This window comes from Pocillopora damicornis, chromosome 10 (assembly GCF_964200805.1).
Source record: "Pocillopora damicornis chromosome 10, jaPocDami1.2, whole genome shotgun sequence".
In the NCBI taxonomy this organism is placed as follows: domain Eukaryota; kingdom Metazoa; phylum Cnidaria; class Anthozoa; order Scleractinia; family Pocilloporidae; genus Pocillopora; species Pocillopora damicornis.
Genome location: NC_142679.1, coordinates 7,508,466 through 7,523,560, shown reverse-complemented (window position 1 = coordinate 7,523,560; position 15,095 = coordinate 7,508,466). Strand labels below are relative to the sequence as shown.

The 15,095-nt window shown below is 40.4% G+C and overlaps 1 protein-coding gene across 1 annotated transcript; it reads right to left on the bottom strand.

The window, feature by feature from the left end:
- Positions 1-10,761: 10,761 nt before the first annotated feature.
- Positions 10,762-14,597, bottom strand: LOC149038698 (uncharacterized). Its single transcript, XM_089184240.1, has one exon. It carries the CDS (start codon positions 14,595-14,597, stop codon positions 10,854-10,856), a length of 3,744 nt encoding a protein of 1,247 aa, XP_089040366.1. The 3' UTR covers positions 10,762-10,853.
- Between the last annotated feature and the right edge of the window lie 498 nt (positions 14,598-15,095).

Genomic DNA, 15,095 nt, shown 5'->3' with positions numbered 1-15,095 from the left:
TTCCTTCTCCTCGTTTGTCGCCAATTTCTATCGCAATGGCAAGTGCTTCATCGCAATATTCTTTAGCCTTCTGATATTCGCCACAGGAATCAAACACAGCTCCGAGGTTCCCGTAGCTTGTTCCTTCTTCTCGTTTGTTGCCAATTTCTATCGCGATGGCAAGTGCTTTCTCGTGATATTCTTTAGCCTTCCGATATTCGCCGAGGGAATTAAACACAACCCCGAGGTTCCCGTTGCTTGCTCCTTCTCCTAGTTTGTGGCCAATTTCTATCGCAATGGCAAGTGCTTTCTCGTGATATTCTTTAGCCTTCTGATATTCGCCGAGGGAATTGAACACAACCCCGAGGTTCCCGTTGCTTGTTCCTTCTCCCCGTTTGTGGCCAATTTCTATCGCGATGGCAAGTGCTTTTTCTTGATATTCTTTAGCCTTCTGATGTTCGCTAAGGAATTGAAACACAGCCCTGAGGTTCCCGTTTATTGTTCCTTCTCCTCGTCTGTCGCCAATTTCTATTGCGATGGCAAGTGCTTCCTCGTAATATTCTTTAGCCTTTTGATATTCGCCGAGGGAATGAAACACAGCTCCGAGGTTCCCGTACCTTTTTCCTTCTTCTCGTTTGTGGCCAATTTCTATCGCGATGGCAAGTGCTTTCTCGTGATATTCTGTAGCCATCTGATATTCGCCGAGGGAATCAAACACAACCCCGAGGTTCCCGTTCATTGTTCCTTCTCCTCGTCTGTCGCCAATTTCTATTGCGATGGCAAGTGCTTTCTCGTAATATTCTTTAGCCTTTTGATATTCGCCGAGGGAATGAAACACAGCTCCAAGGTTCTCGTTGCTTGTTCCTTCTCCTAGTTTGTGTCCAATTTCTATCGCGATGGCAAGTGCTTTCTCGTGATATTCTTTAGCCTTCTGATATTCGCCGAGGGAATCAAACACAACCCCGAGGTTCCCGTTCATTGTTCCTTCTCCTCGTCTGTCGCCAATTTCTATTGCGATGGCAAGTGCTTTCTCGTAATATTCTTTAGCCTTTTAATATTCGCCGAGGGAATGAAACACAGCTCCAAGGTTCTCGTTGCTTGTTCCTTCTCCTAGTTTGTGGCCAATTTCTATCGCGATGGCAAGTGCTTTCTCGTGATATTTTTTAGCCTTCTGATATTCGCCGAGGGAATCAAACACAACCCCGAGGTTCCCGTTCATTGTTCCTTCTGCTCGTCTGTCGCCAATTTCTATTGCGATGGCAAGTGCTTTCTCGTAATATTCTTTAGCCTTCTGATATTCGCCGCAGGAATCAAACACAGCTCCGAGGTTCCCGTAGCTTCTTCCTTCACCTCGTTTGTGGCCAATTTCTATCGCGATGGCAAGTGCTTTCTCGTGATATTCTTTAGCCTTCTGATATTCGCCGAGGGAATGAAACACAGCTCCGAGGTTCTTGTTGCTTCTTCCTTCTCCTCGTTTGTGGCCAATTTCTATTGCGATGGCAAGTGCTTTCTCGTGATATTCTTTAGCCTTCTGATATTCGCCGAGGGAATCAAACACAACCCCGAGGTTCCCGTTCCTTGTTCCTTCTCCTCGTCTGTCGCCAATTTCTATTGCGATGGCAAGTGCTTTCTCGTAATATTCTTTAGCCTTTTGATATTCGCCGAGGGAATGAAACACAGCTCCAAGGTTCTCGTTGCTTGTTCCTTCTCCTAGTTTGTGGCCAATTTCTATCGCGATGGCAAGTGCTTTCTCGTGATATTCTTTAGCCTTCTGATATTCGCCAAGGGAATGAAGCACAGCTCCAAGGTTCTCGTTGTTTGTTCCTTCTCCTGGTTTGTGGCCAATTTCTATAGCGATGGCAAGTGCTTTCTCGAGATATTCTTTAGCTTTCTTGAATTCGCCACGGGAATGAAACATAACTCCGAGGTTCTCGTTGCTTGTTCTTTCTCCTTGTTTGTCGCCAATTTCTATCGCAATGGCAAGTGCTTTCTCGTGATATTCTTCAGCCTTCTGATATTCGCAAAGGGAATTAAAAATAGCTCCGAGGTTCATGTTAATTGTTTCTTCTTTTTGTCTGTTGCCAATTTCTATCACGATGGCAAGTGCTTTATCGTAATATTCTTTAGCCCTCTGATATTTGCCAAGGGAATGAAACACAGCCCCGAGGTTCTCGTATTTTGTTCCTTCTCCTCGTCTCTCACCAATTTCTATTTCGATGGCAAGTGCTTTTTCGTGATATTCTTTAGCCTTCTGATATTTGTCAAGGGAATGAAACACAGCTCCAAGGTTCCCGTATCCCGTTCCTTCTCCCCGTTTGTCGCCAATTTCTATTGGGATGGCAAGTGCATTCTCGTAATATTCTTTAGCCTTCTGATATTCGCCACGGGAATGAAACATCACTCCGAGGTTCCTGTATCCCGTTCCTTCTCCCCGTTCGTCGCCAATTTCTATCGCGATGGCAAGTGCATTCTCGTAATATTCTTTAGCCTTCTGATATTCGCCACGGGAATGAAACATTACTCCGAGGTTCCCGTATCCCGTTCCTTCTCCCCGTTTGTCGCCAACTTCTATCACGATGGCAAGTGCTTTTTCGTGATATTCTTTAGCCTTCTGATATTTGCCAAGGGAATGAAACACAGCCCCGAGGTTCCCGTTTATTGTTTCTTCTCCTCGTCTGTCGCCAATTTCTATTGCGATGGCAAGTGCATTCTCGTAATATTCTTTAGCCTTCTGATATTCGCCACGGGAATCAAACACAGCTCCGAGGTTCCCGTATCCCGTTCCTTCTCCCCGTTTGTCGCCAGCTTCTATCGCGATGGCAAGTGCTTTCTCGTGATATTCTTTAGCCTTCTGATATTTGTCAAGGGAATGAAACACAGCCCCGAGGTTCTCGTTCATTCTTCCTTCTCCTCGTCTGTCACCAATTTCTATTGCGATGGCGAGTGCTTTCTCGTAATATTCTTTAGCCTTCTGATATTCGCCACGGGAATCAAACACAACTCCGAGGTTCCTGTATCTTCTTCCTTCTCCTTCTCTGTCACCAATTTCTATCGCGATGGCAAGTGCTTTCTGGTGGTATTTTTCTGCGTTCTGCATTTCACTTAGGAAATAACATACATTTCCAAGTCTTCCATGAGCCGCAGCTTCTCCTTTTTTGTGACCAATCGTTTTCCAGATGGCGAGTGCGCTTTTAAAAAGTTCCTTTGCCTCTACAAACCGGCTTTGTGCTTTATATTTGTCTCCCAGTTGTGTTGTTAGTATTCCAATGTTGAGGAGCGTTTCAAGAAGTTTGCGGTTAGCAAAGATGGTGTAGCAAGTATGGAATATTACATCGGAGATATCAAGCTGAATACCAGTGTCAAGGTTTTGAAGTAGAGTTGTACATTCATTACATAGCTCAGTCGCTTGTAGGCCACGATCGGTGTTGAGAAGAAATATGCAGACATCTAAAGCTATCTGGACTGACTTTAGGATTTCTGCAGCGTTATTCATTACGGCTCTTTCCTGTTTGTTGTCGTGGGAAAGAATCAACAAAAAAAGGAAACTTAGAAAAAGTGAAACTGATAAATCTTGAAGTACTTTTGCTGTTTTTAGGGAAGTTGTCGTTTGCTCCTTTTCATAAATGTCTGAGCGCAACATTCCTTTTCAATCTTTTATCCAAACCAATCCCAAGTGCATCAGCTGTGTTGAATTCAAACAATTGTGGAGCAGATTTAGATATAGCTATCAAAAAAGTCTCACCAATAGAGCAACGGTTAATTTACCAATTGTGTTACCATTGTTGTCTTCAGCTTATTACATGCTACCCAATTGGTCATTTCTGAATCTGCTCGCAATTTACTGCTTGAAAATAACTTTCCCTGGGGGTGTTACAATAAGCGGTAAATGTTGGCAAACATTTGACTTCAACTCGAAGCATGTATATTAAATTCCTGTATATTGAACAAACGATAGGTAACATTTTGAACTGCTATTGATCATACGACGATAGGACGGTTAGGATGATACGATTTTAGCTGGCGCCTTCCACGCGTTGCGAGCATATCGCGCGTGTGTTCGCTACATTTACGCCTCCGAAACTCGCTTAGATTCCTTACAGTTGAAACAGCAGAGAATTTTTTTTATAACACCTTTAGTTAAGGCAGTAAGTTTTCTCGGACCTTTTGCTTTAAATAATGGCATTTATGCTATTCGTAAGTTTCACTTTTGGAGGAAATATTTTGACCTTTCTCGAAAAAAAATAATTCCTGTCATTTCAATCAGGAGATACGATGCAAGCACAAGTGGTCCATTAGTTTATAAAGGAGGTTTTTCTTCTCTCCTCATCTTGTACACACGCCTGTCAATCATGCGCGCCCTTGTCACTCACTTCAGTTCAGTGAGCAGCTGAAATCCGAAAGTTCTTTTCGGATCTATAGATTTTCAGCTTAACATTGAAGAATGTTTGAGTGAATACAGTGCATTTCAACCTTCAACAACTGAAATATTAAAATAGATGAGATGTTTCCTCTTTTTTGGTATTCTTTCATCATTTTGTCCAAATGAAAATTATATCAAGATTAGAAAAAGTATATTCTTTTTTACCCACGTTCATGTTTGTTATCGCAGTTAGAAGGGTCAACTTGGGGCAAGTAGGTTTTCTTGTTTGAACTGTTTTGGTGATGAACTTTGAACTCTTGCAGTCACGCAGAACTTTTAATCATATTTAATGTTTCTGTATTTGATTGCAGCTTTTACTCTTTTAGTCTCAGACTCTGACAATACCAAATTGTTTCGCGGACAACTTCTCCCTAAAGTGTCCATATATCATTCAGCCGACAGTTTTGGAGAATAAAGAAACTTATCACTGATATGGACGTTGTTGAATTGGCGCAACACTTCATTATCTAAAAGTATTTATAGTGACATTTGTAACATTTAGAATGGATACTTAGTAAGATCATGGAAGTTAAAGACCTAGAGTTGAGTTAATTTTTTTACTTTTGAAGACTACAATAAGTTTAAGTCAAGTTTTTAGCAACAAATCTTTGCCAAAATCTAAGATCATTTGGAGCTTTAAATCCTCTTCCGTTGAATGTTCAAACCCAAAACATTTCAGTTTTGTAAGCCGGGAAAAATTGTTTCTAAATTTATTTTTTTACTACTAACCTTTTGAAAAAGAAGCGTGACTTCCTTAATATTCTGGTGGTATGATTAATGAAACCAAAAAGTAAGAAAATGAAATATAACGTTCCCTGCAAAACAAAGATAAATGCAAACAGCCACTGTAAGAAAGACGTTAAAACTTAATAGGTGAAAAAAAGATTTTTTAAACCAAAGAGAGGATAACGGATACCAGGTGTAAAGTTTAAGTTCGATTCTCAAAGAGCAAAAAAAGCCACTTATGAACCTGAAAATCAATCGCTCTTCATCTTCCTCGTGAATTAATCGCACAAAGTAAACTAATTACACGAAATAGATTTTCCCGCCTTGAATTAATTTGAAATGAAGCAATACTGTGAATATACTCTGCATTATCACCGACCCTGAAAAACCTTCAGCTATTTAGGGCGGCCAAGGCAACAACATTAGACGTGTCTAATGTGTAGAAGAATCTCTACTTATTTGATGAAAATTTTTATTCAAAATATTTCAATTTCCAATTGCCATATTTTACCCATCTTTTACCTTGGGAACGCCAACAACGGTTACCATCTTTATGCATCGGAACCTTTTTTTTCGCCAAAGATAACTGGCCCCGCTCGTGAAATAAACATTTAAAAAACTCTTCAAAACGTTTTTGTACACAAGTTAGGCATGTGTATTGGATTAAGTTTATACAAGCATTTCGATTGTTATCCAAACGTTGAATAGGTATGTATGAAACCAGTAGAATATCAACAGTTAATATTCTCTTGATGAAACGAATTTGACTCAACACGGCAGAAGTAACAATTTTAACGCGCAAAAGATTGTTTTCCTCAGGATATGAAAAGCATTTTAAAACATAAAGAGAATTTAATCAAAACGACGTTTTCAATATAGCAATGGTCTAAGTAAGAGCAGCTTTGATTATAAAGGCGTGAAAATATATACTGTAAAATTGATGAGATATCACACTAACACATCAGCAAATTAACAATAATCAAATATTGTACTCACCACGACTCGAACTTTCAACCCTTTGTTGCTTTGTAAAGTGAAGCAGTTAAACTTTACATCAAAATTATCAGTAATTGTCTATTTTTAAGCTGATAGGCTTGTGGTGAGTCTCAGCCCACCCCTTAGGCGCCGTGATAGAGGGCTCTCCCTTCTAACAACATGGTCTGAATACTGGGGGGAGGGGGGGAGGGGGGGCAACTCGACTTTCAATTTTGTTGGGATGTGCGATGAACTTCTTGAAGCCTTCAGATTATTTACAGCGGTCTTACAACGCCTCCAAAAAGGGAGTTTACCACTGATACATCATCAACTCGTTTACGTAGACAGCCACAAAGTTGCGTTCCATAGTGTTCTCTATACATTTCCTAAGGTGCGAAAAGGAGAATTTCTCTAACAATCAAGTATTCCTTAGGTTGGTGATCATTTCCTTTATTCTCAACACCTTCATGTTTGATTCAAGGGTGAAATTGTAAGGAGAAATTAGATGCCAGTAACTCTTAGGGGTGAAAGAGTTAAGATGTAAATAACATTGTGTACAGGAAAAAATTATGGATAGGCTAACTTCTCTTTACAGACCTCTTTTATTTGGTCACCTAGAGCTATGACCAAAAGTTCTGTATGTCTTGAGAAAATTGGAATATATTTTCCCTTATAACCCTTTTACACCAAGATTTAAGAAATAATTATCTGTACCATCCCCATATGTTGCTTATGATTCTAGTCCTGAGAATTTGATGTTAAATCAATCAATGTCACCCTGTTGATATTTTATCCTTCTTGTCATTACATCCTGCTAGAAAATGTATGGATATTGTAATTAAAAATTCCTCTTCTTGGTCACTTCATGGAGTCAATGGGTTGAAAAATCTTCCTAATACTCTCTCCCTGACAAAGGTAATGGACTCTAAGTTTTGGTTCTGAGAGCAAATACATGTAAATTTGACCTCTTAACCATGGACAGTGAGGTGATTAGGCGGTTATTTGCTCCATTCTGGACAACTCTCAATAAATTTATCTTTCTTCTTCATCTAATTTTTATATTTATTTCTATCATGTTATCAGGTTAAATTAGTTTTATTTAGGTTTAGTCTTAACCCTTCAACCCCTAACATCATCAGGTATATTCTCCATACTGTTTTCCAGACATTTCCTATGGTATTGACAAGGAGAATTTGTTTAACAATCGAGAGCTTCTTTACTTGGTGATCATTTGCTTTATTCTTGTGGCCTTAATGACTGATTCAAGGGTGATATTGTAAGGAGAAATTAGATGCTCGTCACTCTTAGAGGTTACAGGGTTAAGAGGAACAACAGAACATCCTGATAAGAATCCTGTGTAAAATGAACAGATACAAATAAGAATGAAGATCAATTTAATGTAATCCTGCTGAGTTCATCTGGTTTACTAAAAAGTAGGGAAAAATGGTTACTTGGCCTTTGGAACAAAAATCACCTTCAACCTGTGAGCATGTAATGTCTGCTGAAACAATGATTGTTAATTTATTTCTCATTATGTATAGAGGGTCACAGAGCAAAGTTTATTGATACAAATGAGTTTGATAGTTATTAAAATCTGATTGTAACGTAATGGTACTTTGTGGCTTTGATAAATAATTAGTGATCTGAGAAGTGACTTTTCAAATATTGATGGAGGTTTTATTGTCTGAAAAATTTCAACTCTCTGTGTCAAAATATTTCCTAACCCTCTCACTCATGAAAACAGAAAGACTGCTAAACACAAGTATATTAGATTTGATCGCATGAAACGAATATTTCTCAATTGGACGCTTAAGCTTGAAATTTAACCTTTCTCAAACTCTTTTCTTCAGCTTTTGACATAGATGATACTTGTGAGAAGAAGGACGCTTTTCACAAAGAAACCGAGCACATAGCTATTCCTTCCGACCAGTTTGTGGAACATCTCAGTTCGAAGTCTAAAATGATGTTAAAATACTTACGGAGTCTCATTTTTGAGTTGTTTTTCATAAGAAAAAAACTCTAAGTCAGTGAATAGAGTGGTATGTTGCCTGCATCACTAAAGATCGCCTCATTAGAATATGTACATGTATCTCTCACCAATCAGATTGCTGCATTAGGGTTTTTTTTTTTTATCTCGGACCAATCATATCACAGTATTTGGATATCTTGTACCAATTACAGCGTTGGGGTATTGCTTTCTTGCCAATGATTTCATGTAAGAAGGGGGCCACGCACAAAGAACGACATCGACCAAACATTTTGGGTTCATTTGGTAAGTGTAATGGATTATGGCCTTCGCGAGAGCCTCGTCGATTAAGGTCGAGATTTATTGGGATAAGAAAGGTTAGCCGGTAATTTTTTGTATCATTTTTAAGTTGAAATGTGTTTTGTTTACTGCTCCTTTTCTGACGGAGGAATGACAGTAAGCGTAATCTCCTGCGCAACCTTTGTTTGGTCTCGTCACGCTACGTGCTCTCTCCTCAGTGGGATAAGGAGGGTATTGTAAGACCAGACCAAATAACGGCTGCAAAGCAGACAACAGTAAGCGTGCCACCAAATGCTAATTATTTTTACTTTGATGTATTAAGAAAACAGAAATTCTTTGTCTTAGGGTAAAGAAATGCGACATTTTTGTTGCTGTAAAGGTCGATACTATTTCACTTTCACAAAAGTGTAAAAAAATTCGGCTACACAAAGTATCTAACCTCAACCCACCCGTCCAAAAAATAACTTTTGCATGCGTATGCTTATGTTTGACATGGTTATAGTGTTTGATGATCGCGTTCGCGTGCCTCGGGAGAATTGAAAACCAGATCATGGTTCTATAAATCAAAGATTAATTTTGAGTTCTGACGAAACCTTGCCAACACTCTTACATTTCTGAACATTAAGATAACTTTTCGTGTCCAACTTATATTAGTTCCCTTTTGATATACGTATTAGATTTAGCGGCTGAATTAAAGATTTCATTGTCGTTCGCTTTCGATTCAGTCATGTTTACAATAGCACGCAAAAACGTAGTTTACTTAAGAAAAAAGAGAAAATTGTCTACGAAAAGTAATACCAGTGTTCATTTTAAAACAATGTACAGGAAAAAGAATCTTTTCTTCAGTTGTTACTCTGTTCCTTCTCTGCCTCGTTGTTGTCCTCCTTGAGTTCTTCATTCCAAAAAAAAAAAACACAGAATACATTATACATTTATTACTCTTTTTAACTTTAAAGCATGCAGAACTGATTTTCTATAAAATAAATTACTTTCTTCCTCATCGTCATAGGCCATGATTTTCCAATCTTTCTAAATGTTTGATGCGAAAGTAACCTTAAAATTATCATTTAGTCGTTACTGTTTTTTTTTTACAAAATAAAGTTAACTTTTTTAGTGTTAGCTTAAGATTCTCAGATTACCTTCATTGTCAAAGTGTCTAGCATCGTATCGACCTTGAATAATTGTTTCCGAATATCTTCCATACGAAAGAAACTCTAATTCCAGGCCAATTTTAGAGGGAAATTCATCAAAATCTTCCGGCTCCGAGTACTAGATAAAATAATCTTCTTTTTCTTGATATTTTATGTATGAAAGACTAAGACAAAAACGAAAAAACAGTTTTAGTGTGCTAATCGGTTTATTATAGATAATTGCTTCTTATGGTCAGACTTACCTTTTTTTTCGTAAAATTAAATGTCACGTTATCCCCCATAAGCACAAACGGAGCCCATTGGGAAGGTTTGGGAAAGCCGTTGCTTCTCAACCATTGAACGGCCTGGTGAAGAGATTCACTGGCACTTTCTCCACCAACAAGGTGTTCATAGAAATGTTCCATGAGCTTAGCCGTTGCTTCGTCTTCTATAGCCCACGATGCTACCAACACTGAACGTGCACCGGATGCTAAGAAAGCTCGAGCGATTCCAATAATTCCTTCCTTTTTTACCAATCCACGCCCACTATGACAACAGCTGAGTACAACCAGTTTGGCTCGCACTTGAACTCCTTGAATGTCGGACATTGTCAGGAGGTAGTCTTCCTCTTGGGGAATACCGTTAGTGGTAGATTGAGGAGAGAGAGCAATCTCTCCTCTTTCGGCATTTCCATGAGCAGCAAGGCGTATCAGACTCACTGAAGGTATCGCTTGAAGTACCGCCTGCTTTGTCGCGCGACTTCCTGACAGAGGCTGAACGCCGAGCATTCGACCAACCACCTCTGCTTCCTTATTTGCATGGAACAATGGTGTAATGTTAGTAAGACGTCCATTGTAATGCACTTTGCCAACCGTAGGATCGCCCACAACCAGTGCGCCAGTTGGACTGTGATTATCAGCAGGACATTCTTGGATGAGCCGCAGAGTCGTCAGGGAAGGGATGATGCGTATTCTGTACTTTTCCGATAAATACTTTCCGGCTGATTTATCACGCAAGGCAGCAAATGGGACTCGGTACAAGAATCGATCGGGCACAATGATGATTTCAGGCTCAGTGAGTAAATCTGCCACAGGTGCGACGATCCATTTGTAGCACAATTGATGAGTTCTTTCGGTATCTTTAGTTTCGTCACCTCGCAAATTTGCCCGGCTCTCTTCATGAAGAGATGTCGTCACGTTGTCATTCAATGATCGATCTTCGCAGTTTGCTTCGGGTAAAACGCCAAAGCCGGCGGCGCTCTTTTTGAAAACTCCTTCCACATCACAGACTTGCTCAGCAATAAGAGTGTCTATATCCACTTCACGTGTTGCTAGACAGAAAATGTCTCCATTTCCTTTCAATACCCCGGCAGTGGAGAACTTGCCGCTCTGTATATGAAACATAAAAAAACACAGTTACTTTCCGTTTTCACGCTCTTTTCAATCCCAGACCATGATTGTGGATCAGCTGTGAAGTGGCTTTCCAGGGAGTACTTGTCTGCCATGAATCCTGCGAGGACTCTTGCTCGTCCCAGCTCCTCAGCATAGAGAGCATCTCGAAATTTTCCAGTACGGCAGAGCAAGTTAGTGAGTAACTGGTAGGGAAAAGTTCCGCATTCCTCTAACAGAGAAATTTCAAATTCACTGTTTCCTTTCAGCAAACTTCTGATTTGCTCATATTTTCTGATACACCGAAGAAGACATTCGTTTGCCTCTACAAGTTCTGACTGTGATACCTTTAACCATGTAATACGTAGAAGGCTTTTAAACTCAGTCATTTTATGTCCAATTTGGCTGCTTATGGAACAAGCTTTCTCTAGGTAATCTTCTGCCTTGACACTTTCACCAAGCGACCGGTATATATTTCCAAGGCTTAGGTAAATTCCTGCTTCGAGCTCTCTAGTGCCACATTCTCTGCAGAAGGTAAGCGCCTTCTCACAATGTTCTTTTGCCTTCTGATAGTCATTCACAGAAGCAAAGACAGCTGCCAAAGATTGAGTAGCTTGGGCTTCTAGATATCTGTCACCAATTGCTAAACCGACGTCGACTGCTTTGTCCAAGTGTTCCTTAGCTTTCCGGTTTTTTCCAAGCGCAAAATAAACATCTCCAAGACTCGAGTATGTCGAACCTTCTCCTTTTCTGTCACCAATTTCTATCGCGATGGCTAGTGCTTTCTTGTGATATTCTTTAGCCTTCTGATTTTCGCCGAGGGGTTGAAACACAACTCCGAGTTTCCTGTTAATATTTCCTTCTCCTCGTATGTCGCCAATTTCTATCGCGATGGCTAGTGCTTTTTCGTGATATTTTTTAGCCTTCTGATATTCGCTAAGGGAATGAAACATAGCCCCGAGGTTCCCGTTCATTGTTCCTTCTCCTAGTCTGTTGCCAATTTCTATTGCGATGGCAAGTGCTTCCTCATAATATTCTTTAGCCTTCTGATATTTGCCAAGGGAATAAAACACAGCTCCGAGGTTGCTGTTAATATCTCCTTCTCCTTGTTTGTCGCCAATTTCTGTCGCGGTGGCAAGTGCTTTCTCGTGATATTCTTTAGCCTTCTGATATTCGCCGAGGGAATTGAACACAACCCCGAGGTTCCCGTTGCTTCTTCCTTCTCCTCGTTTGTGGCCAATTTCTATCGCGATGGCAAGTGCTTTCTCGTGATATTCTTTAGCCTTCTGATATTCGCCACGGGAATGAAACATTACTCCGAGGTTCCCGTATCTCGTTCCTTCTCCTCGTTTGTCGCCAACTTCTATCGCGATGGCAATTGCTTTTTCGTGATATTCTTTAGCCTTCTGATATCTGCCAAGGGAATGAAACACAGCTCCGAGGCTCCCGTAGCTTGTTCCTTCTCCTCCTTTGTCGCCAACTTCTATCGCGATGGCAAGTGCTTTCTCGTGATATTCTTTAGCCTTCTGATATTCGCCGAGGGAATTAAACACAACCCCGAGGTTCCCGTTGCTTCTTCCTTCTCCTGTTTTGTCGCCAATGTCTATCGCGATGGCGAGTGCTTTCTCGTGATATTCTTTAGCCTTCTTGTGTTCGCCACGGGAATGAAACATTACTCCGAGGTTCCCGTTGTTTCTTTCCTCTCCTCGTCTGTCTCTAATTTCTATCGCGATGGCAAGTGCTTCCTCGTGATATTCTTTAGCCTTTTGATATTCGCCCCGGAAATAAAACAGAACCCCGAGGTTCCCGTATATGGCTCCTTCTTCTCCTTTGTCGCCAGTTTCTATTGCGATGGCAAGTGCTTTCTCGTGATATTCTTTAGCCTTCTGATATTCGCCGAGGGAATTGAAAATATCTCCGAGGTTCCCGTTAATATTTCCTTCTCCTCGTCTGTCACCAATTTCTATCGCGATGGCAAGTGCTTTATCGTTATATTCTTTGGCCTTCTGATATTCGCCACGGCAATGAAACAGAGCTCCGAGGTTCCCGTATATGGCTCCTTTTTTTCCTTTGTCGCCAGTTTCTATTGCGATGGCAAGTGCTTTCTCGTGATATTCTTTAGCCTTCTGATATTCGCCGAGGGAATTAAACACAACCCCGAGGTTCCCGTTGCTTCTTCCTTCTCCTGGTTTGTCGCCAATTTCTTTTGCGATGGCAAGTGCTTTCTCGTGACATTCTTTAGCCTTATGAAATTCGCCAAAGTAATTGAAAATATTTCCGAGGTTCCCGTTAATATTTCCTTCTCCTCGTTTGTCGCCAACTTCTATTGCGATGGCAAGTGCTTTCTCGTGATATTCTTTAGCCTTCTGATATTCGCCGAGGGAATGAAACACAGCTCCGAGGTTTCCGCTACTTTTTCCTTCTCCTAGTTTGTCGCCAATTTCTATCGCGATGGCAAATGCTTTCTCGTGATATTCTTTAGCCTTTTGATATTTGCCAAGGGAACCAAACACAGCTCCGAGGTTCCCACTGCTTGTTCCTTCTTCCAGTTTGTCGCCAATTTCTATCGCGATGGCGAGTGCCTTCTCGAGATATTCTTTAGCTTTCTGATATTCGCTAAGGGAATCAAACACAGCTCCGAGGTTCCCGTTAATTATTCCTTCTCCTCGTTTGTCGCCAGTTTCTATCGCGATGGTAAGTGCTTTCTCGTGATATTCTTTAGCTTTCTGATGTTCGCCAAGGGAATGAAACACAACTCCGAGGCTCCTGTTAATTGTTCCTTCTCCTCGTCTGTCGCCAATTTCTGTTGCGATAGGAAGTGCTTTCTCGTAATATTCTATAGCCTTCTGATATTCGCCACGGGAATCAAACACAGCTCCGAGGTTCCCGTTAATATTTCCTTCTCCTCGTCTGTCATCAATTTCTATTGCGATGGCAAGTGCTTTCTCGTGATATTCTATAGCCTTATGATATTTGCCAAGGGAATAGAACACAGCTCCGAGGTTTCCGCTACTTGTTCCTTCTCGTTGTCTGTCGCCAATTTCTATCGCGATGGTAAGTGCTTTCTCGTGATATTCTTTAGCCCTCTGATATTCGCCAAGGTAATGAAACACAGCTCCAAGGCTCCCGTATCTTCTTCCTTCTCCTTCTCTGTCACCAATTTCTATCGCGATGGCAAGTGCTTTCTCGTGATATTCTCTAGCCTTCAGATATTTGCCAAGGGAATTAAACACAGTTCCGAGCTTTCCGGTACTTGTTTCTTGTAGTTGTCTGTCGCCAATTTCTATCGCGATGGCGAGTGCTTTCTGGTAGTATTTTTCTGCGTTCTGCATTTCACTTCGGAAATAACATACATCTCCAAGTCTTCCATGAGCCAAACCTTCTACTTCTTTGTGACCAATCGTTTTCCAGATGGCGAGAGCGCTTTCAAAAAGTTGCTTTGCCTCTACAAACCGGCTTTGTGCTTCATATTTGTCTCCCAGTTGTGTTGTTAGTATTCCAACGTTGAGGAGCGTTTCAAGAAGTTTGTGGTTAGCAAAAATGGTGTAGTGAGTATGAAATATTAGCTGAATACCAGTGCCAAGGTTTTGAAGTAGAGTTGTACATTCATTACATAACTCAGTCGCTTGTAGGCCACGATCAGTGTTAAGAAGAAATATGCAGACATCTAAACCTATCTGGACTGACTTTAGGATTTCTGCAGCGTTATTCATTATGACTCTCTCCTGTTTGTTATCGTGGGAAAGAATCAACAAAAAAAGGAAACTTAGAAAAAGTAAAACTGATAAATCTTGAAGTACTTTTGCTGTTTTTAGGGAAGTTGTTTTTGCCTTTTTTCATAAATGTCTGAGCGCAACATTCCTTTTCAATCTTTTATCCAAACCAATCTCAAGTACATCAGCTGAGTTAAATTCAAACAATTGTGGAGCAGATTCAGATATAGCTATCAAAAAAAAATCACCAATAGAGCAACGGTTAATTTACTAATTGTGTTACCATTGTTGTCTTCAGCTTATTACATGCTACCCAATTAGTCATTTCTGAATCTGCTCGCAATTTACTGCTTGAAAATGACTTCCCTGGGGGTGTTACAATAAGCGGTAAATGTTGGCAAAAACATTTGACTTCAACTCAAAGCATGCATATTTAATTCCTGTATATTGAACGAACGATAGGTAACATGTTGAACTGCTATTGATCATACGACGATA

Bases quoted from the DNA above. Each gene is read 5' to 3' on its own strand.
- LOC149038698 (XM_089184240.1), bottom strand. From the start codon at position 14,597: ATGAATAACGCTGCAGAAATCCTAAAGTCAGTCCAGATAGGTTTAGAT.